The sequence below is a fragment of the Micropterus dolomieu genome, linkage group LG08 (assembly GCF_021292245.1).
Source record: "Micropterus dolomieu isolate WLL.071019.BEF.003 ecotype Adirondacks linkage group LG08, ASM2129224v1, whole genome shotgun sequence".
NCBI lineage: Eukaryota > Metazoa > Chordata > Actinopteri > Centrarchiformes > Centrarchidae > Micropterus > Micropterus dolomieu.
The window spans coordinates 16,252,767-16,275,879 of NC_060157.1; the positions used below are offsets into that span (position 1 = coordinate 16,252,767).

Here is a 23,113-nt window from a genome sequence, read left to right on the forward strand (position 1 = left end):
ATGAGTGAGAACTGAGAGACAGAGAGAAAGGGGTGACGGAGGGGAGTAACAAAGTAGAAAAAAAACATTTCCACTGCACATATTGTGTGGACAGTCTGACTTTTCTATTAGGGAGTAAACTTGTCAATTTTCTTTTCCATCTTCAAACAAACAGTGTGAAATGACTCAAGCTGCCGTCTGATTGCCTGAAAGAAAGACTTGATGGGAGAGTTGGCTTCATTATGTAGAGAAATAACAGGCAGCCGACGAAGTCGTCTGTGATATTTGCATTATTTTGAGTAGCAGATTATAAATGGTATTAAAGTGCTCTACATTCACAGCATGTTCACAATTGATTTGCCCAAAGCATGCCATTCCATTTTACATTCCCAAGCCACTTCAATTAAAGAAAAAACACCTTGCTGTTACAAGTCCTCTCCTTACCCCCATTATTCTCTGCCGCTCCTTTATTTTCCCCCTCCCTCCCATCATCAGCTTATTTCAGAGATGCAATCTCCGTTTTATCTTTTTTTTCTTGTGTCTTGTTGGCCGTGCCTCAGTGCACCTTATTAAAATGTATACTTTCAAATCATTCTTCAAAGGCGAACTGTTTGCCAAGAGAACCAGAGCCATGCCCTGTGTTACAGGAAATTACAGTGAGACTGAGCACAACCAGATAGCCCACCTCTTTCTGGCTGCCTGCTTCCTCTGTATTGGTTTGGCAACATCGTGTTACACAGCTGCAAATCAGGTGATAAAACACTTTAAACGTTCACTCATTATATTAGTCTACCACTGTGTCGTCAGATTCTGAAATGCAGCCCAAGCACTTGGCACTTCCGTCCAAACAACCTATTTCCCACCTTTTACACAGATTCAAAATCAGCCCAAGCACTTGGCACTTCCGTCCAAACAACCTATTTCCCACCTTTTACACATATTCATAAAACAACCAGGCACATCTTTAAACAAAATGACTAAGCTACCGTAGAGCAGCACATAGTGAATCTCCTCAGATTCACCCTTGGACTGTTTATTTGTTTAGCCTAGGCTGTCTTGTTGATAACCAAATGCATTTGCAATGATAACATGCCCATGAGGCTAAAATGAGGCCATACACTACGGCTGTGCTGATAGAGGATGAGGAACTCGGAGGCTGTGATTGGCTTGACTGTGATGTTCAATTAATAGTCAACTCACCGAGTCCTATACGCACATCAAAGTGCACCATTGGGCCTAATCAATGATTGACATTGCAGAATAATCCCAGGCACTGAAGGGCTAGAGCAATATTATCTCTTAACTATTTACCACAGTGAAGAGCACCAAACAATGAATATAAAAACTGAAACAGAATAAAAGAATAAAAGAGGAAGAGGGAAAGTGTAGTTTTCTGTCGGTATTATTTTAAACAGGATGCTGCCATCCAGGCCCAAACCGGCTGTGTAAAAGTGTGTGAACATGGATTCTTAAAACGGTCCAACTTCATCCACCTATCATCCTTAGTGTTCTTCCCATCGCTTGTGCTCCCAGAACGCAAAGCAGCTTAGACAGTGGGACCCTGTTACAGTTTGGCTGCAACAAAGGAGTTGTTGCAGGAGTTGCGGAGTACCCTGCGGGCCTGTGCTTTCTGGCTGGCAGCTTTACATATAAAACAGGCAGGCCTATCTGTCTCTGCACAGGCTGCGGCCACAAAGTCCGAATCCCCAGCTTGGAGTGCTCTGAGGATCCTCACTCTGCACAGGGAGAGATTAACAACAAACACTAAACATGACTCTTCTGTCCACGTCTCAGAGAAAGAGGGAAATTATGGATCACTAGGGGAAGTTTGGTCAACTGAAAGTCTCTGGCTTCACTGTCACCACAAAGAATGATAAATTGTCTTTATTTGCATATATGTACAATATGAAGCTTCGGTGTTGTCATGTTGCAAGCTACTGTCGTCACGTTGGAAGTTATTGGCGCTGACCGTGGTACTGTCTGAAGCAAAAAAAACCCATTTAAATGCTGACTTTACTTTGGCTTTCAAAATTGGTCACAGTAGGTGCGAATCTTAATGTTATTTTATTTCATTTATCAGGAGTTGCAAGGCATCCAGAGGTAGCCAACAGAAACTGTGACACAAGCAAACACTGACATCTACAGCACGCTACATGTAGTTACACTTTCTAAGTAAAGTGTGTGAGGCACACTCAAATATGATTTTAGGCACATTCGGAGCAAAACAGGCCTATATTTTTAATCATGGCTGGTTGAGAAAAAAACAAAATATTTTCTTTCCATTATTAAATGATTAAACTCTTCAATTACCATAAAACTTCAATTAATAGCCAGGGCTTTTTTATTTTTTTTTTCTTAAATCACAGAACTCACCCTGCCACTACAGGGAACAGGCTTCTGTATGGGACAGGCCTTTAATTCTTTTACCACGCTGGTATAATAAATAATACTTTGGTGCCCATTGTTTGCGTAAAATGAACTAAACGACTGAATCTAACCAATTTAACAATGTGTAGCATGTCCATATTAAAGCTAAGCAGCTTAGAACTTGCTCAAGCAGACGACCCAGTGGGCTTCGAGCAGTTTTATACCTCCAAAGAACTTCTATAAAAACTATCAGAAGTAATCTGATCGGATTTCAGATATCGGGCTCTTGAAAATGGGTTGTTCAAAAGAAAAAAGGATTCTTAAATTGGATATGATCACCTAATCCAATCTTGGTTTAGATCTGAATCAAACCTTTAGTATCTGTTGTTCAAAACTTTTTAGTGGGATTGGATTACCTTTGATCCCAACAGAAGGGTGGATGCAGTGTGGATTTTAGGAACAAAATGTCATAAAAATTTTCCAAACAATTCAACATTTTTATCATGTAGTAACCTATATACATATTTATTTATATTTTGCACTTGATTTGTTTAAACTTTACAGTGATAAAGTAGACATTACCTATAAACCATAAAGTAAAAAGTAAATAATCCCCCACAGCTGTCAATATCAATCAAAAATAATTTATTTAATTTCAACTGTTACTCATTACTGTACATTAATTTACAAAGGCACAATCATCAGAGGTAAACCATTCGAAAGCAGTTTGTAACAACTGCATCCCTTATTGCACGTCCAGTCAGTCCAATCATTAACAGCCTAGGTTGTGATATGTAGTCCCATTTAGAGCACTGGAAGTCTGGATTTGGTAATCCTAAAAAGTTTGTATCTGGATCAGTGTGATATAATCCTATGTTGCTTTGAAAAACTGGCACAAAAATAGGATGGGTTACCTGATCCTGCATAGCAAAACATGGGATTCCAAATCCGGATCATTCTGATCCAGATTAAACTTTTGAACCACTGGGCCCAGATGTCCATGAAATTTGCTGGTTACTGAAAATGTCACGCATTATTACAACGCGTCAAGAACAACACTGCTGACCACCTGAACACACTATCCATTACATTACAGTGTTGTGGATGTTACTTGGGACATGTTGGTCTAATCAAATTACTAATAAAAAGTAAAACCAAATAAATGGCTATCTAATGCAAAACATTTAACAGCAGATGTAATTACCCATCATAAGTGCATTCCAACAATTTTTATGGGCTGAAAGATTCTGTGAGGTGAGTTGCTCAGACTTTCAGCAATGAACAAATCCAACAAACACAAATTAAATTGCTCAACACAACGAATGCTTGTGGTGATTTCCCCAAATTCATTACAGTCTTAAAATTATTCAACTCCTTCATGGTATTTGTGCTGTTGTGAGGGATTCTATTCAGGGGCTGAGTAATTTTGAGAATGGAGAAGTCATCTGAATTTGGGGAAACCACTTGAAGCATCTGTTGTGTTGAGCTATTTCAATCGCTTTTGTTTGATTTGTTCAACAGCTGAAAGTCTGCAAATGTTGACAATGAACCCGATTTGCAGTGGGGATTGAGTAATTTTGATTGCAACTGTAGCTAGTAGCCTAAAATGTGTTATAGTCCCATTTAGAACACTGGTTATCCGGATTCGGTAATCTTGAAAAATTGGATCAGGGTGTTTCAGAAAGGTAAAATGGACTACTTGATCCTGGACAGCAAAACATGGGATTTCCAAATCCGGATCATACTTATCCAGATTAAACTTTTTGAAGAACATGTTCTCACTGTGAAGCCATTCAACTGCATAACATCAACATCAGGTGATTGATACCAGCGGTGTCAGCTAAGAGGAAACAACATGTATCAGCCATAAATAAGACAACTGTTTACCTGGACCTTTAGGCTATTCCTCTTTTGCTGCCTCCACACACTTCCGGGCCTGTCAACTGAACTGATAATCCTACTGGAATAAGAAACTGTAATGCAATTCTGAATTCCGAATTGTAATTCAGTAGAAACGTAATCATATTACTAAAACATGTTGCCGCTTCCTATCACTATGATTACATGTGTCACGGTCAAGCGCTATTTGCTAGGACAACTGGTAGCCACTAGATGTCACTGTTGAACACAAGCATGTATTCAACGTCAAATGACAACTTACTACTGTTGTGACTTTGCCCTCTTGAGTTTTGTAAAGACATTTCATCCTGCCCAACTACTGTTGCCCCACTTCTTTTCAAGAAAAGTGAAAATAAAAATTTGTAATTTCAATAAACTATGAAGGAAACATACCAACATAACTGGGTGGACAGAGGTCTATTAGCATAACAGGGTGGACACTAACAGGGTGGACATTTTGAGCTAAAGCTAGCCTTTTATCTGCCTGTGTGAGCATACTGGCAACATGACCTTCAGTACTAGATAAGGAATCTATAATTATTCACAAACCATTTTTGAAATTATTTAATTTGTTTGATCTCCTCAAAACTTAGGCCTAACAGGGTGGACACGTTATGATCAAACACATTAAACTGACTTAATAAAAATGTCAAAAGCAGATAGTAAGAGAGCTAGAAAATCACACAGCTAAATTCCCCTGCACTGGCCAGTGATTGGGTGATGTCACCAGATCACCTAATGAGAGTGATGTCAGTAAAAGAAAAAAGGTTTCGCTGGGGACAAACATAGTTAACAATTTTGATAAAAACAATATTTGATTAAATAGATTTTTATCAGGAAAATTAGATAATAATTGAATATTTAGAAATACATGTGTTTTTATAAGTTTTTTTTTAGATCTAAGTTGAATGATCAACACTGGGGACATGGCAAAATCCTATAGTACCTCTTAAACCAAAGCTTTTAAAATGTAAATAAAACAACTTAGAAGCCAATCTCATTGTAATCATAATTAATAACAATTACCCTGCGGAGTCAAACTTTGCGAACTCTTAGACTAGGGCACATGCTGTGTGTCGTTGCATTTGAGTTAAGGTCAGCAGTTTAATTTTAAATGAATAATTATATTAAAAGTAAGCAAATACAAATGTGTAGTTGGTCGTATGACCAGCAGAAGAGAGATAACATTGTGGCTCTACATATTATAATATAGCTATGATTGCCTATGAAGTATGATCAATGAAGTATTTGATTGGACAGGTGCTGGTGGGTAAACTGTCCCAGTCAGGGGCACTGACATTTAGGTCAGAGAGAGGTGAGAGGAGAGAGCAGATGGAACTCGGGAGGGGAGACAGAGCTGGCAGAAGACCTGGCCACTGGGTTGGAAAACTGTGGGTTAAGTAATGAGTACATGATCGTACGTGAACATTTTGGGAAATACATTATGCAAATAAAATAGGGCTTGAAATTGGTTTGATTGTAATTACCAAAAGGAAAACTTGTGATTTGGATGCTCCCGTATGCAGTACAATACAACTTCATATTAACATAAACACAACACACCTTTTCCTCTGAATATCATTTATTGTTCAAGCTACATCAGTCAGTCCTCGGACAAACCGCCTCCACTCATTTCATAGTTTGTAGGATACATTTATGACCAAAGAACACATTTCACACTGCTACAGATTGACAGAACTGCCATATCGAATGTTAAGATATCTATTTACTGTCATGCTGAGTGTTTTTATCAGTAGTAATGACTTACTGATGCTTTTACTGCTAGTGTGGCTTCTGGCATAATAATGGCATCTATAAGTCCTGGTGGGTGGACGGCATTCCATAGTATCGTCCTTCTATGGTAGGAATTTGTACTGTAATTTACAGTTAGATGAAACTGGGCCTTACATTGTCAGGCCCAGCTTAAAACAAAAAGACATACAGTGTAATATGTTAATACTTTGTAGAAAAAATCATATGCATTGATACTTTCACCAATCCTCATAGCACAATGTCTTACTTGTACCTATGTTTATTGATTGTGCAATATTTGAAGATGGTAAACAGCTATGATCATATAGAGATCTTAATTATCTACAGCTTTGTATATCCTTTTGGTTATGAGGATTAGCATAGTCATCCTGTACCTAATAGTATTTCATGATTACATTGTATATAAAAAAAAGACCTCCGCAGAGTGACACTTCTGTACATGTATGTGTTTTTGTTTTGTACATAGCTGTAACGGTTAGCTTTCTTTTTCACATTGTCTCATTCTGTCTCTCACCATATTTTATGGCAACTCCTTTGTAGCTTCACTTTGGCAGTCAAACCAAGTGGTGTGGATGGAGGACCCATGGTCTCCCTGGTCCAAACGCTTGACCCTCAGAGAGTCAAGTCATCGCAAGACCCACATTCCTGCCATGCCCTCAGATGGGCAGTCTTGTGCAGCATAGTTCCTTGTATAGTCTTTGACAGTTCGTTGTTAGTGCTTTCGCAACTAAACAGTGTTGTGCTAGTTTGTAGAACCCCACTTTTGTCTGGCTGGTCTGTAAAAGGCCGTTTCACAGTTAAGTTCCAAGCAGCAGTCTTGTTCAGGGGTGGGGTGAGAGTTGCCAGAGGCTCTGAAGGGCCAGTAGTGCTGATCCATTCACTCCAGCCAGATGCTAGACCAGTGGTTCCCGATATTTCTCTCCGCTTACACTCAAAAGCTTTACAAGCTCCTTCAACTTTGTGCCATGTTTGATTATTTTAAGCTGCAACTCATGCAAGACTCTCTGGAATCCTTATTATTAGGAAACACTGTGCTAGCCCAGATTGACCAGCCTTTTATGGCATGCAGCTAATACGGCTATTTCAGCTATAAAACTGGCTGTTTGAAGTTTATATTTCTTGCAGCAGTATTAGACAAAGTACACTGTAATAAAAGCTGTAAAGACAATGTGTGTGATGGAAACTTGTAATATGACACTTGTGAGCCATGTAATACATACGTATAATCAGGAGCATCTGATGTTAGCTGTATTAGCTACAGGTGCTAGCCTTTTGTGGTTTCAATGGCTGACTGGGGTAAAGGCCTGTATATGCTGTTGCCCTTCAGGGCCCTGGGACTGTCCCTGACCTTTGACATTAGGATCATGAACCATCTCTCAGGGAGAGACTTGAACATCCAAAGGCCTTTTTCAAAATATGGATGCCAAGTTGCAGGTCAATGAGGAAAGAAGAAAAAGTATCCAACCACGGTCTGCATTTAACTTAAGTAGTTAAGACTTAAAAGGTTTTCATATGAACAGGCAAAGTTGTCATTGTGTTGAACAAATATTCTGTGGAGGATACTTTTTCACTTTTGTATTCACTTGCACACACAGCTTTTCTCTCTCCCTTTCTCCCCCTGTTGTCCTCCAGCTCTTTTTTTCCCCTTCACAGGCTGTTCTTGTCTGGCAACTCTGCCTCGGGACTTCGGGGAAAGTAGACGGTGGCTTTGTGCTCCTCATAGCGGTCAATGTGCTTGAGGTGTACCACCATGTGCAGGGCATAGGCCAAGACGAGGAGCAGGATTAAAGATGTCACCAAGCCCATCAGGATGGCGGGCGTCAGGAAAGTGGCACAGTCACTGGCCGACGCAAACTTGTCTGACTGCACATTGAAGGCCTGGATCTGGAAGAACACATAGAGAAGACGTAAAGATGAGATTAGGCTAAACTACTGGCTCTTACTGAGCTTACCAGGGACAGAGACACTAGGCAGATGGACAGGTTGAGCCAGCCTAGCAGATGGCTAAACAGACAGTGTACAGACAGATTGACAGACTGCCAAACAGACGGTAAACAGAGAGACTGACTGACTGACAGCCAAATAGGTGGAATACAAAAGGAAATGGCTGGTAAACATACAGACACATGCAAACGTGTAGGTAACAGGGGGGAAAGACTATGATACAACAGTGAATGTGCAGGCATTACTAGAAGAGTTTCACAACAAAAGCTGCGTCCCTTGTGCGACAGTGTACCTGGAAATCAGTGAAAGTGATGTGCCAGTTAGCGGATGTGTCAGTGTGGGAGCTGGGCACTAGCAGGGTGTCATATTTGTGCAGGCTGCTGACATGTTGGCAATGGTAGGATGAAGTGGCAGGAGCGTAGACCTCGCTGGCGTTGAAGGTAGCCTCCTGGGTCCAGTTGTAGTGGATGTGAACACTGTCCAGTGTAAACCAGTTTTGACCAGCTGCCTCATAGAAAGTGTTTGACATCTGAAGCCTGGCAGACAAGACAATGTTAGTTACATGCACAGTCCACACATGCATTTACTGTATCTTTTAATATTATTTTGGACTTCTCAATGTGATAAATAAAAAATTTCAGGTAGATATCTATTTTTAAGATGTTGGTTACCTGATTACTAGACCTCGCAAGTCCTCCACATCACCAAACCTTAATGAAAGCCTGTAGCAAAAAAATAACACACATTTTAAATCATCTGATTTAACATAGTCACTAAATAGAAACCTACGCTGATTCATTGGCTGTATATGTAGATATGTGGCTTTGGCTATATTTGTCTAACACAACATATGTGTCCATTCTGTCTTGTCATATTTGTGCATTAATTCAGTATGACACAAGTTGTACTTCTGACTGTGTCTGTCCACAGGTTTGACTTACGTAGCTTTCTCCTTGGTGCAGATGGAGCCTTTAGTATCTACGGGTGAGTTGGTGCTGAAGACCCTCTCCGTCAGGTCAATAAAGGTGTGGTTCCTGTAGCGGATTGCCAGGCGCTTTGCCTTGAACAGAATGCAGGTCTTCCCATTGTAAGACACGCTCAGTGGGCCATAAGGCCCCATCAGAGACTGGAGCAGCTTCCTCTTGTTGTGAGACACCCCTGGCTGATGCCAGTTAAAAGGCTGTAAACATATGAAGAAAATAATTAAGCACAGGAGAAATACAGAAACTGCAAGGAACTAGAAACCAAAGTGTGGGCATCAGCAGTTTTGCATTCTGTGACTGTCCTCTAGAGGGCGATCATATTTTGAGTCAGAGACATCCTCGTGTGTGGCCCACAAAAGGTATTGTGCCCTAAAGGTTTTGTAGATAGAAACTGCCCCCTCTATCTTTTTTTAATCTCTTTGCTCAAAGGCCACATTTCATTGGGGGACATTTCCAGCACTATTTTACAAGACATGTAAAGTGGCAGTCGCGGTGTTGTTTGTTAAATGTAAAGTATTTGAATAAAAATTGGAAATGCCAGGTAACATGAGATGACATTTTCCAAAACATTTATAAGCTACAACACTGAACACGGTAGCTTTGGAGAGGTTACTGCAAGGAATCAGTTAATCTATATGACACGGATGTAACTGTGCCTGTATGCATCAGCTGATACAGCATACAGTTTCACTGAATTTTCAGTCGGAGTGGTCCTATGTGTGTGGGTGGCAGGGATGTTTTACCTCTGGTGAATGTGAGACCAACAATATTCCCACATCCAAGGTCAAGCAAGTGTGGCTGTGTGAGTATGCTCTGTTATGTTTGTGCGCATATGTGTGTGTGTGTGTGTGTGTGTGTGTGTGTGTGTGTTTGTGTGTGTGTGTGTCAGTATGCGTGCGTGTTTTTTTATATACAGATAAAAGATAGAGGGGCTGATGGTGCAGATAGCGAGGGAGGAATAGAGAGTGCGTACCTGCAGTATTCTCCTGAGTGGGTTTTCATCTTCAGGCGTCAAAATAACCTCTTCACTTTCTAAGCCGTACCCACCATCTTGACCTGGAAACACATACACACATTACTACACTGTCAAAGATTATATCAGTATACATATTAAGCTGATTGCAATGCTGCATTGCAGACAGCAACATAATCATGAAAGTTCAGCCGATTTCACACATGCCACAGACTGACACACACACACACACACACAAGCATAGCAAGATCCTGCGTACACCGAGGTGCTCAGGCTCCTATCTATTTCCAGTTGTTTTGCGTCACCGCAGTGACTCATCAGCAGTTTATTCCACAGTTATAGTAGTATTGTTTCGTGTTTACAAATACTGTTTATCTCGTTCCAGCAATATATGATCTGCAATCACATAATTTAAAGCATTTAAGGATTTTTTTCTGCCTTTTTGTCAAAGGGCCTAAATATAGCCACATATCTGAATTGCCATTGAGGTGTATGGATCACACACACACATACATACACGCCATACTGCCAAATCTGTTTGTATTACAATATAGCAGAAGATGTCTCCAGCATTAAAATGAAATGCATCTGTCAGGACTATCTATCCAACACATCAGTATCAAAATTACCATGGCAGGTTTGATTGAATCAGGCCTTGTGTCACACCGGATTTGTTACTTACTTGATGTGACTCTTGTTGCTTGTTTGGAGTCCTCTTTGCTGTGGAAAAGACAGAAGACAAAATAAGGTCTTATGATCACAAGATGCAGGGAAGTGTTGATGGTTTTTCTTTTTTGGACAATTCTCCATAATGTGTATAAGGAGCTTATTTAGCATTTTCCCTTCAACAGTGAAGTTAATTGTCTACTGATGCAGCTGCAGCAACCACAGGGACAAAAACAGATTTGCTGCAGTCTATATTTAAAAAACACTTGTAAGAATATTAAATGTTGTAAAATTTATTTTACTATGTTGTAAGATGAATTTAAATAAACTTTTAAACATTTTGGTATGATCAGTGTTTGTATAATTTGTCAAAAATTGTGATGCTCACTTTCATACACATTTAACACGCATATGCATATAACATGTTAGTGTACTTCACTTAGGTACAGTAAAAAGTGTAATGCTTTAAAGCTTTAAATACCACATACCTTAATTACATGTTTTGTGTATGGCATGTCATTTACAAAATATATATAGCCACTAAACTACCATACAAAAACATAGTGTATGTATATTGTTGTATTGAATGTGTATGAAAGTGACCACAATGCTAAAATAAATACATACAAATTTTAATGTACATTACAAACTTTTAAATTACGCATTTTGCAACATATACGATCAAAACTTTTTTTTAACACAATACTGCATAGTGCACAGCTCCAGAGGACTTAGTATAATACTTTGACCACAGAATATTATTACCAGTTTACAAAATAAATAGGTTTCCTTGGTGTCTGTGTTGCAAGAATTCAGTATTTGTGTGGTGTATTGCTTTTACTAAACCACCGATCTTCAGTCTAGGACTGACCTACATAGTGCACAGGAGACAGAGGACAAATCATTTCCTTTTCCGCCACGTGTTTGGCCTCGCAGCCATGCTCTCAGTCTAACTAAACCCTGCATAGCCTTGGACTTCTTGAAGCTTAGGTTGATCCTTTTAACGGTCTAATCAAAGACGTAATACGCCAGCAATGGGCTTACAGAGCGGCGCTGACATGGCCAGTTTTGTTTATTGTAATGGTCCACCCAGCTGCTCCGACTGTGTGGTCTATCCATGCCTGTCCGTAGTGATCATCTGGGCTGGCTTGCTAATCTCCACACAATAGCCAGTTATAATGGGCTTGTAAAAGGTAAACCCTAAGACCTGTGGGAGTGGTCATGACTACTAGCTTCTGTCTTCTGTGTGACTTCACCAGGCAGTACTTCAGCCTGTTTGTTTATCAGCATTGTTCATAACGTATTTCAAATAATTTTATGAATTGCAGCACAACAAAAGCAGTGTCTGTAAAGACGTTCATCTGTAAATGATATTGTCTTTGTTATCTTTAGTTGAATAGTAATGCTGTGATCTTGTGGGAAAGGCCTTTTAGAAGATACACATGATAGACTGAGGCTGACCTGAATATTTCTAAGTTCAAACACAAAAGCCAGTCAATAGCTGTGACTGCTGTTGTTTAGGACTGAACCAGACACTGGTGGAACTACCCCATATGCTGTATTTAAGTGATCTTTTACATTCTGTAATAAAAAGGTGGTTACATTAACCCTACCTTCACAAGAATACAGTCTTGAGATTTGTGAGGCGAGCATTACATGTAATAAGAATTTTGCATTTGCAGGGAGGTAATGCTGTCATTTCCTGTATACAACAACACAAGAAAGTTCTGTTTTCATTGAGCTGCAGTTTTTCTCATATACTTATTCCCATAAAGAAGGGAGTATGCGGCTATGTATCTTACAACATGAATTTTTCATTTGCATTTCACGCTCAAAATCTCAAACAGTTGAACTGGAATTTGGCCAGATTCTACGAAATGATGGATCTTTTCACGTCACTATGACATTTTCACTGATTGGCTCAAGGGCCGTATTGTTGGCTCATTCATCCATGCCATCCACGGATGCACAATATCTCAGACACAGCTGTTTACATTTTTTTTCCCAGATTGAAGAAATGATGCACCTCCCCTCATCCACTCTGACATTAAAAAATATTACGTATGTATCTGGTAGTTTTAGGGTAGGATGCCACACATATCACTACGAGCAGCCTGCAGTAGTTATCTACCCATCTGGTGCAGTTTCCACCTGGGCAATATTGTGTAGTTTAGTGCCAGATGGATTAGGATTAGTGGTAAGTACAGGGCAGGTCTACTGGAGCCCAAATATCGAGAGACGTAGGCCCTGAACAAGATGAAGAGATTAAGGCATGATGTCAGAGCCGACAGAGTTCTGGACAGTTCAAGTGGACTGACCTCCCGAAAGCGTGACTTACTATACACCCAACTTTTACCATGACCATTATAATCAAGTTAATATCAACTGGTCGAATAGAGCAGTTGAAGGTTATTCAGTTAAACTTATGTAACTCGAATACCCTTGTGAAATCAGTCAAACATAAACAGCTTTCCCTCTTTATTAGACATATTTCTTCGCCTATATTAACTGAATTTATTACATTGGACTTCCACTAGCAAATCGATATTATACTCATGATAATCCTATTGTTATAGTGTTAGAACATTCTTTTTTTAATTTGTACTCATTTATTGTTGATTAAAAAGGTCGCTGATAAATTCTTTTTCCAGGAAAGTAATGAGCAAAACAAAGCACGTCTGAGAAAACAGACTACTCTTTTGTTGTGCATCCTTTATGGTGACATTGTTTCCGGTCACCTGTGCTGTGATCACGGATGTGATCACACCTGTGCTGTGCTGCAGAGTAATCAGGTGGGTTTTCTCAGTAAATCCAATTAATTCGAGATAAGCTTCAGTCCCGTTGAACAGGTAATGATGGCCGCATACATGATGATGACTGTAAAATGTGAGCAAGTAAGTGATCAGGAGGGAGGTAATATGCTGTCATTTCCTGTATACAAGCAACCCATATACTGGTGTGTTTGTGCGGGCGCAAACTCCAAGTATAAGCATCATGATTGGCTAAGTTATGTGTGTGTAGACATTCCTGTGAACTTGCTTGTACGCAATGTCTGCATCTACTATTTCATGGGTAACAATATGACAGTTTACTTATATGGCAAATCCAAATATTTACATTTGCCCAGGTGAATGCTGGGTAAGCATGTTTGTATATGAACGAGCTGCCAAAGGTGTAGTGCTTTTGGCAGCTAGCCGTTGTGACTGAAACCTCAGCAGCGTGGTAGATGCTTGGACGCTGCTCACTTATCACCTGCACTGAAATGTGAAACTTATGACAACATAAAGGTTAAAAAAACCACTTATTACTACATATTTATACATGTATCATGTAAACACTGCCCAGCTACAGTCGGTTTGTGTCATTGTAAACAAGCTGCATATGCAACCCCCCCTCCCTCCAGCCCATCCCAAATGCAAGTGAATAAGCACTCCTTCCTCTGCACCTACCCAGGCCTCAGCTGGCTGAAAGGAGCCAGAGGAGTCTGTGCGAGCATGAGTGTGTGAGTGCTAACTAAAGCCCAGTCGTTTGTTCCTGTGCCAGTTTCGCGAGGTCAGCAACCCAGGACTGCTGCGGCCCCGTCATTGGCTCAGCCTGTCACACGGTGCCTGGGTGCTGAACAGGCCCTTTATATAATCAAAGCCATGCCAGAGCCACTCCTTGGCTCGCTACATTCCCTCTGCACATATCCTTAAATATGTGCACATGTAAGTGTACAAACACGCGCCTACACATAACATAAATCCAGATCACCAAGATTAACCTAAATACATTATGAGGATTGTCAGTCTGTTATGATCACCGTTATTTTTAGGTAAGTAAGTGTCTGGCTTTTAAATATTAACAACAATAAGATTAATCTACACTACTGATGGTATCTCGATCAATACATTTTCAGTGAGTTTATTCAAGACCGTAGATGTATCATCCCTCATCTGTGCTTCTGCTGTGTGCTGCCAGGCAGAGAGAAGGTGTGGTGCCTGCTCCCCAAACATGTAAACAAATCCTCTTCGCCTCTGCTACCACAGAGTGCTGAGCCACTGCCCTCTGACTGACTCTCAGTAAACCAGGATCAGCTCATCCAAGCCTCTACATCCTACGACAAGAGTGGTGGGGAGTAATGGCTAGTTTTTAGTTTTGTTTAAGCACAGCAGTTAACTATTTTCTGTGTGATTAAATTAGGTCACTGTAAACTATAAATTTCACTGAAAGTATTCGAAATAGGGAATCTTTAGCAATTCAACCATTAGCCATTAGACTTTGGTTTCTCAGCCTAGAACCATTGTCACTGTGTATATCAATAGTGTATCGGACTACAGTGACGTGTTCTTGCACTCATATTTCTTTTTATTATGCCTACATGAAATATCACACCCAGCTATGATAGTATTCACAATGTACATGGTGAACTGCTTATTCAAAGTAATCTCAGAGAATGTTATGTTTTTGTTGTTGTTGTTTGGGGGTGGGGGGGGGTATGTAAAGTATATTCTAATTTATTTAAAAGTACTCAATGTTAGGTAAATGATTGTATCCCTGACAAGGCATGAAAACAGGTTTTAATTCCACACTGTGCAGGTGCTGGACTATTAATAGATTTATTAGTGCAGATTAAGCTTTAGGGGTTGACTAAGATGCCACTGCTGCCATTTAAGTGTAGCTTTCATAGCAGCATCAAATTTGACCTCAGGTCAAGCGCTAAATTTGACCTCAGGTCAAGCGCTAAACTTTTAATCTTTCTTTAAAAAGGGTTCCCTCATCAATCTTCCACTGGCAATCCAATACTTTGACTTCTTATCTGTATCTATATTTAGGTCACTTTGTCAGTGTTTAACAGTTTTAAATTGAATGTAAGCACATGTTGACTGTACAGTGTGACAGATAAACCTTTAAACCTCAACTGCAAACAAAATACTCCATAACTCCATACTCCATACTCCATCCTATGTGATCGCCTGCTGATCAACAAATATGCACGCGAGAGTAAGTGGCTTTGAAGCATATTTTACTTGCTACCTATAGTTTACAAAAAGTTTTTATTTTCAGAATTCTGGATTATTATTTTGTATCTTGAGAATGAGTTTATATGCAAAGATGCACAATTCTTGTGCTGGTCTAATTTTGCTGACCCCATTTAATCTTTGTTGAACATTGTCAGTGGCCAGTTGTCATTAGATAGTGGGAATGATGTAATGTAATTTGAGTGTGCTGTAACAGGCTCTTATTTAACTGACTTGTGTAATAATAATAATAATGAGAAATTTACTGGGCAAAGTTAACTGAACACTGCTTTTCATTGGTAATTGAATTAAGTTTGTATTGTAATTAAAATGTGACTTTTTATATCTTATTTTACATTTTAAACATTCTACCTTACTCATTTTCAGTTGGCAAGAAACATGTCCTGAATCAATTTCATCAGGTATTTGATCTTTGCATTAACACATTTTTAAAACAAATCTATCAAAAGCTGTGTGTCAATATGTTATCAAGTAATTCCATCTACGCTTTTTAGCTTTGTAGTTCATGCTACTCATTACAACATGTGTGACCAGCTTCGTTTATGACATCCTTTTTATTTCCGTCTGTTGTCTTGCAATAAATAAAGCTTACAACAGCATCAACATTTTTTTCCCCTTTTGTAAACAACTACAACTACATCCGCAAAATCTCATCTTGCAGTAGATTTCCTCCCATTCTCTATCCCTGCCTGGGCTGTTGATAGACTCGGATGAGTGAAGAGGTCATTTCCAAAATTACTACTTAGTCTCTGGACCCCTAATCTGTACCCATATTTGGATCACATTCATTTTCAGTGGAAATATATTCTGCTTGGACTGTTTTATTATAATTGCTACCCTAGAGATTATTACAGTTATATAAAAATGTGTAAACATGGAGAATTGGTCAAATTATGTACAACCTTTTGCACTGCAATTATTTTGTTTTAAAGAGGGCGAAAGTATACATGAAAGACATCACCGTTTCTAAAATGTACTTCTAACACATTTCCTAGAAAGTATTTGGATGATGATGAATAAGAGGGAAAAGTATAAACACACAGTAGGTCCTTTCTGGTTAGTATTTTAATAATTTTGTAAAGCTCTTGGCTATCAATCTTAGTCCAGTTCCATATTTGTCATAGTGCCACACATGTCAGTGACCACAGAAAATCAAGCTTACTAAACATTTTTTCTTCATTATCTGCAACCCAGAGTCTATGAGCAGTAGAGGCTTCTAACTCATCGTACCCTTTCTTTTACATTTCCAACCAATGTAATGAACCCGACAAGGCCTCTGAAATGAAAGGCATAAAAGGCTGCTCTTATATAACAGCATCTTGGAGTGTGTCAGAGCCGAGAACAGAACTGTGGCTGGGGAACGCAACTGTTACGTCGCAGAGTTACGCACAAAGTTTGATCCAAGGAATAGGCTCTAAACCCCAGGAGAAATTAATGTAGCCCTTCTCTGTTGGAGTGACTGCAGGGAAAGGTTGAGCTAGGGATCTGTCAGGGCTTCGCAAACACTAGATTGAGCTGGAATGGGAGCAATCCCATGAGTCTTTGTACATTGAATTCTAAGTCCAAGTTATCTGTGCCCTCGACTTCTTTACATGTGTACAGATTAGACTGTTAGTTTAATAAATGAAAGCAAGACAGTATTAATCTTTAATTCTCCAGAGTGTATTACTTTCCTGAGAGTGCAATAACATGGCAAATCATTTGAATGATTAAATAGCATTGAGCCAGAAACTGCAGTATATTATGGCTTCCAAGCATTTGCGCTATAGAGGATTGTGTGAGCCACCGTGCGTGGCATAGTTTCAAGAGCCTTACATGGCTTTGGCACAATAATATTGGTCTTTGCCTTTGTGTCTATGTGAGCAGGCAGGAACTGGTGCTAGCAGAGGCCCTGGCTGCTGGCTCAGTCCCATCCCTGTGCCACCGTTGTGAGTGCCCCCAGGTTCTGAGTCCTGAATATGTTATCCAGATTTGACCTGCAGGACTGCATGTGCATTATGCAGACATGGTCCGGCTAGAATTCCCTTCTCCACTCTTTCTCTCTCGCTCTCTCCCTCTCTCTCTCTCTCAATGACTGCATCAGTAAACAGACCCCAACAGACCATCCCTGATGAATCCTCTCCTCCCTGTCCCATCATTGTTTATCCTCCCTCCCTGCTGCTCCCCCTCTTCTTTCCCCTCTCCTTTCCTCCCTCTCTCTGTACCTCTCCTGCAGGCCCCCCAGCCTTATTTAGCTCCCTTCAGCCAGACCAACACCACTGTAAAGAGACAACAGCCCCATCCGTGATCAATGAGCAGCGTCTGTTGCAGTCTTCAAGACTGAGACAAACAAAGCCTCGCAGCTGGCTCTCTCTCATACACCAACACTGCCCGAATTCACAATTTGTGGTACACCCAAGGTGAGGTGGGGAAGAGGGAAGGGAGGCGAAGAAAAAAAAGACCCTAAGAGAACATATCAGCATCCCAGCATCCCTGCATGTATCTCCCCGTACACCCCCCAACCCCCATTCCACCTCCCACCCCCATACACCCCCCACCCCCATACACCCCTCCTCTGTTCACAGTCATAGAGAGGATGGATTTACCTTCTGTCCAGGATTTCAGGCACTTCGTCATATGTGAGTCCCGGCTGCAGCTCTTCATCAGTGAAGGAGAGCCCAGGCCGGCTGACAGCGGACAGCAAGGCAAGGGAGCAGAGGAGGAACGCGTGTGCAGCCATTGAGACAATGAAAGGAGACTGCCGCTGATGGAGCTCCGCTTCATAATCTGCTCTCCTAGCAGTGCCTGACTCCCAGCCCCTCTGAGTGGCAGTCGCCGTGGCCAATCAGCTGCGAGCAGGACCGATCAGCGTGCGTCACAGTACCCTCGCTGCACGCCCCTCCTCTTCTCCCCTTCTCTCCTCTCCCTCCCACCTTACTCCCTTCTCTGTCATCTTCTGTCTGCCTCTCTCACTCCGCTCACCCTCCCACCTCCACTCCTGTGCTCTCTACCTTCTCTCCCACTCGTCCATGCACACATAGCCGCAGGCAAGTCCTAAGTATAGACAGCGGCTCATTCTTTTTCATAACACATCTCACCATACCTATGCTAGCTACAAATAAAACACCCTTAGACACACATAGAGAGACGTGCATACCAACACAGACACATTGGCACACACATCCTCACGCACTCTGTCAAATGAGCAGGCTCACACACTCTCTCTCTCTCTCTCACACACACACACACACACACACACACTTCTGTGGAAAATCACCTGGGAATGTCAAGGTCAGATTGTGTCTGAGTAAAGGAGGGGGCTGACATAACAATAGGTGTCCACAAAAAAAAAAACAGCCATGACTGCATGACCTAGATCTCCAGTGTGCTGCCACAGTAGCAGAATTAATTCACTTGATCTTTGTGTTGTTGCGAGCACTGAGGGGGCCTGCGGCTGAGAAAATTGTCCACTGAGGCTGCAAATATGGATGACAGTAACAGCTGAGCAGCCGTGGGATGAGGGTCCAACTCTGACGACCCTGACGACTGATCCCGTTTCCACCTCATTATCCAGCCCCCACGCTTGTGATGCCCCAGGATCTTGATACATCCTCTCATATCTTTTATTTCCATATCTGCATCCGATGCAGAGCAGAACATTAAGAGTGGTTATATAACCAAATGTTGTGACCTACTATCATGGATATTCACACTGATGCGTGGCAGTGATTCACACTAAAAGAGTGACTGCAGAGCAAAACTTTTGATTCTTCTTGTCATTCATTAACATTTCCTCCTTAAAAACACGCCTTCTTCAGTATGTCATGGAAGTATAATTATTAAGACCTTTCCACTGAACCCTCAACAGAAAGGTAGGCCTATGTCCATGGTAATTGAATGACACTACATTGCACATGTAACAGAATTTCTCAGTAAGTTAGCAGTTCTGATACAAATATAGGCTATATATAGGCGTATGTGTCATAGTCAGCACACACTGGTTGACTGTGACATACATACATAGCCTACAGCCATTACCTGATTGTATTATTTGAAGTAATATAGCTATTTGTGCTACGACCATTGTTGTGCAATGGTTACTGAGGGAATAAAAGGTCAGCTGTGTCTCCTAAGCCATACAGTAACAGGAGGTGACTAAAGGCTGTCTCAGCCCTCCGCGTCTGCCTGCCAGCCACGGTCACTTCAGCAGGCCAGTGTGTCAGTCTACTGGAGGGAAAGCGCAAACTAGACTGTCACTGCTGCCATGACAGAGTGACAGCATCACAGAACATCCCACAGAAAGACAGCCAGGTGTGACAACTTTAAAAGAAGATATCTCCCTAATGATGTCTCATAACATTTGGTCCAACAACTGAACACACATCTATCGATTACTTTTAAAATAGGAAATAACACACAACTTCTCTTGCAAATGAAATGTTGAGTTTTTGAGCAATACAATACACTCAGGAGTTTTTTCTGCTACAGCCTTATTTGATCTGGTATGACCAGTAGCTTATTGTGGCTAATGTTAGCTTACTTGAGCTTTATTGCTGTGTATCTGACAGTGACTTTGCTGTCTTTATGACTTTTCTCATCTTGTGCTACTGTTACACTACATTTTTAGCATTTGTCCATTATCCCATCTTTGTCACCTGTGGCCACAGTGGTTGTCATTCAATTAAAGTCACATAGTCTTTCTTAAAGTGATACGTTTTCTAAAGAAATAGTATCATGCAGGGGTGGACAAAATAACAGAAATAACTTAGTAATACTAACTGCAATAGACCAGCAGTGTCACCAGTATATTGCATTTGTAAGGCTTGTAATGCTCAGGCCTTGTTGAGACTATCAACTCTGTCCTATTTGAGGCTGTAGTCTGTGTTTTCGTTGCATTGGGATTGGTTGCACGGTGCTCTTTTTGTCCACCCAGTCCATGAGTTTTTGTTTTACCCCCTCTTGGTGAGTCATACATTATGAAACAGATCGAACATAGAGAGCTGGGGGGTTACAGACTATTTATAGGTATGATCTCACATCCAACTTTTTAATCCTGCTCTTTATGCCCACATAAAACACTGGGGCCTGCTATGCACAGGGTGATGTAACAGGTTAGTGCAGTTTTAAATTGGTCTACAGCATGTGTTGATGATGATATATGACTGCTAATCTACCAGCTAGCATGAGCATCTGATCTCTGCCATGTGAAAGCTGTAGCAGCATTATTCAGAATGCTAAACCCTGTATTCATTAAGGGGCCTTGAGTGTTGTGGGGGAGTAAGTGCATCACTGTAGGTATTTAAGTATATTTATAGTGTAGTGTGCACTTGAGTGTAGCTCCACATTCATGTCATTGCATGAATGTGTTTGGTAAGTTCATGATAGAAAATGTGGGTAGAGACATGTTTTTGATTATGTTTTTTTATTGGTATACATATTTGCTCTGTCACAGCACTGTCCATCATAGTTCACTACTTTTGTTGCCTTTTTTGATGACCTTGCTCTCTCTACACAAGCACACGCACACGCACACACACACACTAATTTTCATCTTCAAGACAAGGTCAGTAAATAAGGCAACCTAAGATGACGACAGATATCACTGCATGATGCAAATATCATTGGTAAGTGATGAAATGTATGAGCTACTTATCATTTTCCATGAATACATAAACAACCCATCTTTCCAGTGAGGTGGTTCTTGGCAATCACATTTCTACTCCTCGAACGTGTCAGTATAATGACAGAATGAACTCACGATCAAATGAACTCCCTAACTCCTCCCATAAAGTCCCAATCCTGATTACTGAATTTTTCATTCAACTACACAGTATATATTTCCAACACGTATGCGAAAACATCCTTTATAAAAACTAGCCTATTTATTAAATATAGAACAATCTCCAGGTAAGCACACAGTTTGCTGATTAATCTGCTGAGATTACATAATGTCCTTAAAAGCTTTCAGTGTCACTGCTTCATGTCATACAGGCATTGTCCCAGGCAATATGATAAATGGAGGATATATCACTTATTGATATGCAACTAAATAATTATGTAGTATAAAGGTAGGAAATGAGGCCTTATTAACTTCCACTGTATTCTGTCAAGACAATCTGTTATAACAGCAGATTTTGTTTAAAACAGGCAATATTTCCATCATAAATAAAGATAGATAACCTCTGTAAAACTATATCCTTTCACATAACACTCACCATGTAGTTTCTGGTTCTATTAACCAGTGAAATACAGAGTGTGCTCTACACCTTTAAGCTGGCCGGATCAATCATGTGATAAAATGCAAATGAGAGACCCTCAACACAGAGCAATGCAAAGATTTGATTGGCTGACACCTGTGCATGGCCAACATTAATGATTAACATTCAAGCCACAACACTGGAGTTTCATTCAGTCCTTGGTTCCTCCTGGCTGGTGTTATGCCAAACTGTGCCACTTGATGGCGCTCATATATAACCCAGCAGTATGCCTTCACTCCTTCAGGAATATGGGCTTATTTCATGAGGCACAATGTTAACATAAGAAACATGGAGATACAGTATAAAGGGATAACAAACTGTCCCTAAAACACACTTCATAAGTCTGTGCATTTAGCTCTATCAGTGATTCAATAAATGCATTAATAAATTAAATACATTCAAATGAGTAATACATTACCTGTTAGTGTGATAAAACACAATTCCACAAAAGAAAATTTACGTTACAATATGTCATTTTTCAAACTAATTAATGATAGTGAACCATTCCCCTAGTGAAATAGCAGCAAGAAAGAAAAGAGATGCAATTCAAGTCCTCATTCACAAACTAAGCTCAACTGATGAACTCTCCCTTGACAAAAGGTAAACTAGGATGACAACCAAAGAAATACATTGGCTGATATGGAAGAAAAATATGTCTGAGAGGTGAAGTGGTTTCAAGATCATATATGTAGATGCTAATTAATCTGTCAACACAAATTACGTACATGCATGTCCTAATTTATCAGCCCTCAGAATACAAGTATTAGATGTTGTATAATACATGTGTTTCCTTCTTACTTCTTCTCTTATTCTCCTTTCCTTTACACAAAAGCTTCATCCTAGCGAATGAAGGACAAGGAGAGGCCGACTCATTTGTAGCTTTTAAATGCACCGGGTTCTTTCATTATATACTGAAAGACCCTTTGTGAAGACGCGAGGCCTTAGTTTTTAGCTTTAGGCCTTAGACCTAGATCTATACACAGTGCTTTATCGTACTATGACCTTTTTATTATCAAAATACAATCTGAAACTGTCAAAAGTTTAGTCACGTGCCTACAATATTGTCTGCAAGTTCACAATCCCCCCATACCTGACTAATCTAAAAGAAAAATAATAAAATCACAGATAATATTAGAAGCACAGGTCTATCCATGTATCAAGAGTATAGTCAAACTAGACAACAACTATCATGCCAAGTCTATGTTTATCTGACAAGTGTAAAGATAGTCATGATAATATTTCCTAAATTTTGTTATGTGGTTGGATACAGAG

General features: G+C 40.3%; 1 protein-coding gene across 1 annotated transcript; it reads right to left on the bottom strand.

Moving 5' to 3' along the window:
- Positions 1 to 5,855: 5,855 nt before the first annotated feature.
- On the bottom strand, positions 5,856 to 18,324 carry atp6ap1lb (ATPase H+ transporting accessory protein 1 like b). The gene is made up of 7 exons (XM_046055583.1): positions 18,191 to 18,324; positions 10,601 to 10,638; positions 9,919 to 10,001; positions 8,904 to 9,142; positions 8,634 to 8,684; positions 8,255 to 8,498; positions 5,856 to 7,902 (listed from the first exon to the last, which is right to left on the bottom strand). Exons 1-7 carry the CDS (start codon positions 18,322 to 18,324, stop codon positions 7,666 to 7,668), a joined length of 1,026 nt encoding a protein of 341 aa, XP_045911539.1. The 3' UTR covers positions 5,856 to 7,665.
- Between the last annotated feature and the right edge of the window lie 4,789 nt (positions 18,325 to 23,113).